This window comes from Prosopis cineraria, unplaced genomic scaffold (assembly GCF_029017545.1).
Source record: "Prosopis cineraria cultivar Desert tree isolate PC_DT_omini unplaced genomic scaffold, ASM2901754v1 PC3, whole genome shotgun sequence".
NCBI classification, from domain to species: Eukaryota; Viridiplantae; Streptophyta; class Magnoliopsida; order Fabales; family Fabaceae; genus Prosopis; species Prosopis cineraria.
The window spans coordinates 13055630-13058521 of NW_026555334.1; the positions used below are offsets into that span (position 1 = coordinate 13055630).

General features: G+C 36.5%; 1 protein-coding gene across 1 annotated transcript; it reads left to right on the forward strand.

Annotated features, from left to right (window-relative positions):
- The first annotated feature begins 1324 nt into the window (after positions 1–1324).
- Positions 1325–2427, forward strand: LOC129304872 (transcription factor bHLH162-like). Its single transcript, XM_054944700.1, has 3 exons — positions 1325–1474; positions 1565–1915; positions 2186–2427. Exons 1-3 carry the CDS (start codon positions 1352–1354, stop codon positions 2261–2263), a joined length of 552 nt encoding a protein of 183 aa, XP_054800675.1. The 5' UTR covers positions 1325–1351; the 3' UTR covers positions 2264–2427.
- Positions 2428–2892: the final 465 nt, after the last annotated feature.

Consider the following 2892-nt stretch of genomic DNA (forward strand, 5'->3'; position numbering starts at 1 on the left):
CATTTTCGGATCACAAATCAATATTACTGCAGTTTCTTCTCTTTTGCAAATACCTTACTGGAATGACACTAGGAAAAAAAATGCACAATCAACAACAAACACAAAATCATTTCGCCCCCACCGAAGAACAGACCGAGGGATGGAGAGAGAGAGAGAGAGAGGCACCGAATCTGGAAGAAGAGAAGAGGGTGCACCGGACACAGAGCATGCACACCGGACTGAAAATGGGAGCAACAATAAAGGTCCCACCAATGATTGCACACCCCTGGACTTGATACAGAGAACCCGATCACCGACTAAGCAGCCGGCCAAGCTGAAATAGAGGAAGACGACGAGAAGGGGTAATCGAGGAAGACATCGAAATAGAGCAGGAATAGGGCTCTCTCATGCGCGGTACCTTTGTTTTGAGCTCAGGGGCATTTTCGACAATTCAACATTTTTTTATCCCCATTAAAAACCACGGTCCTTATTTGGGATTTCTATTTTTCAGGATCCCTAATTGAAATTAATATCCTTCGGGGGTCCTTAACTGTCATTCTCCCTATATATTAGGATATTGGATTTATAAATAAAAACACAAATCCATAACTTGGGATCATCCAAATTTCTAAGCATATATGGGTGTGCTTAACTTGGAAAGTGACCTCTTGGCATTTTAAATTCTAAAAGTAATGTTGAATAACTTTGTGTTTGTTATGAGACTCGACACGCGTACATATATATTGGGATTAAGGAGCAGCAGGGTTGTTAAGTTGTCATATAGTGTACCCTCTCCAGTTTGAAATATAAACATTTTTCTTAATTAATTTTAATTTAAAATATAAAAGATTTAATGTATATATATAATTATTTTACTCTTTATATTTATTAATCGAGATATTTATGTAAATATATCTTTCACTCATTATAAAATGTTTTAGTAATTGAAATTAAAAATAAAAAAGATTATATATATATATATTTTATGAGGAAAAGATTTTATTTATATATAATTTTTTTAAATTAATTATATTTTGGATCGATTCATAACAGAAACAGTGAAAAGAGTGCAGTGTAGAGATAGGTCCAAGACAAGAGCAGCCCCACCCACCTCTCGAATCTCAATTCTTTAGTCGGAGGGGGACTCGCATCCAAATCTAACAACAGCGCGATACTGAGACACTCTTGCTTTATTTAATAAAGTCACCACCAGCAAATTTATTCCAAAAATCCTCTCTCTCTCTCTTACATTCTCTCTCTATAAATATCTCTTCTTATATATATATATATATAATATATCAAAATGAAACACCATTGATCTTGTGCCTCAGCTGATCCACTGGCATTGTCTTAATTATAGATTCTGCCGATAATGGAGAGCGTTCCAGGTGCTTCGTCCAGAGGCGATAGGAAAGTTATAGAGAGGAACCGAAGAAGCCAAATGAGGGCTCTTTACGCCAAGCTCAACTCGCTGCTTCCTCATCAATCCTCCAGGGTGCTTCGTTTGCTTCTATCTCATCCTATATTCCTTGTTTTCATGATTATTATTTCGTGTGTTATGTGTTTGATGAATCTGCTGGTGCAGGAATCGATTTCGCTGCCGGATCAGCTGGATGAAGCCACGACCTACATAAAGAAGCTTCAGATAAGGTTGGAGGAGTTGAAGGAGAAGAAACTCAACCTTGTGGGCACCGACAATAAGAGAAATGCTCATGGGAGCCAAATTCACAATGGAGGAATGATTTTGGGGTCGAAATCACCTAAAGTTGAGACTCACCAAATGGGTTCGGCATTAGAGGTTTCTGTGATTACTGGGTTGGATTGCCAGTTCATCTTCAACGAGTTCATTCGCATTCTTCACGAAGAAGAAGCCGAAGTTGTTAACGCCAGTTATTCAGTCGTTCATGATGCTGTTTTTCATATCATACACTGTCAGGTGAGCAATTAATTAATGAAATTTCCTCCGAACGAACCAACGATTTGTTCTTCTGATTAGTCCTTTTAGAGCTTCTTTAATTAGATATTAGCTCAAAGCCTAACTAAAATTAGTAATTGGATGAGCCACCAGTATATATTGGCTGAAACTTCAACTCCTAACAACACCTGCCACACCAAACTGTGAAAGATTTCTCTGTTGAAATGGATTTAGGGCTATATATGTACATAACTGATGGATCTGGTTTTGCACGTATTGAATGTTGTTCAGATAGGAGAATATGGTAACAGAGCTGAGAGGATATCGGAGAGATTAAAGAGGTTCGTGTACGGTTCTGGCACATTTTGAAGAGAATGGCAGTGTCTGCTTCCCGTGGAATTTTGAATATACATCGGAATGTGAATAACTTGTGCTTAGTTTGTTTGTAACAGACATATATATATATATATATATATTCATATCATATCTATAAACTCAGCTGATCTTACTATATGCTTCCTTTGTCAATTTTGTCATCAACTATAATAATTCTGTGCTTCACCGTGCGGATATATTATGTTGTTTTTTATGATCTTCGTCTGTAAGATTCTGCAGCTTCTTCATGTTGTCACACTTCCTGCTCAACATAGGAGACTAGAAAATTATGATAGAAAGTCTCTATGTCATTATGCTAACCATGTTTAAAACATCATTAGAAAAATATGTTAACTGTCTGTTTTGGGAACAGAGTGATAAGAGAAAGGTAACGTCGAACAATATATAATAGGAGGAATGAAAACTAGCTCATTGAAAACATGATTGCTCTCCATTTTTATCTTCTTCAATTTAGGTAAACACAAAAAAGAAGAAGAAGAAGAAGAAGTCGTTGTATATATTGATTGTTTCAACATGATTCGTCTTATACATTAATACTTGGTGGATTGTTATATTGATTGAGCTGGGCGGACTTTTTTTAAGAAAACACTACTGATATTGCA

Coding starts and splice junctions, on each gene's coding strand:
- LOC129304872 (XM_054944700.1), top strand. CDS start 1,352: ATGGAGAGCGTTCCAGGTGCTTCGTCCAGAGGCGATAGGAAAGTTATA. Junction 1,475..1,564: donor TTCCTCATCAATCCTCCAGG/GTGCTTCGTTTG, acceptor CTGCTGGTGCAG/GAATCGATTTCGCTGCCGGA. Junction 1,916..2,185: donor TTCATATCATACACTGTCAG/GTGAGCAATTAA, acceptor AATGTTGTTCAG/ATAGGAGAATATGGTAACAG.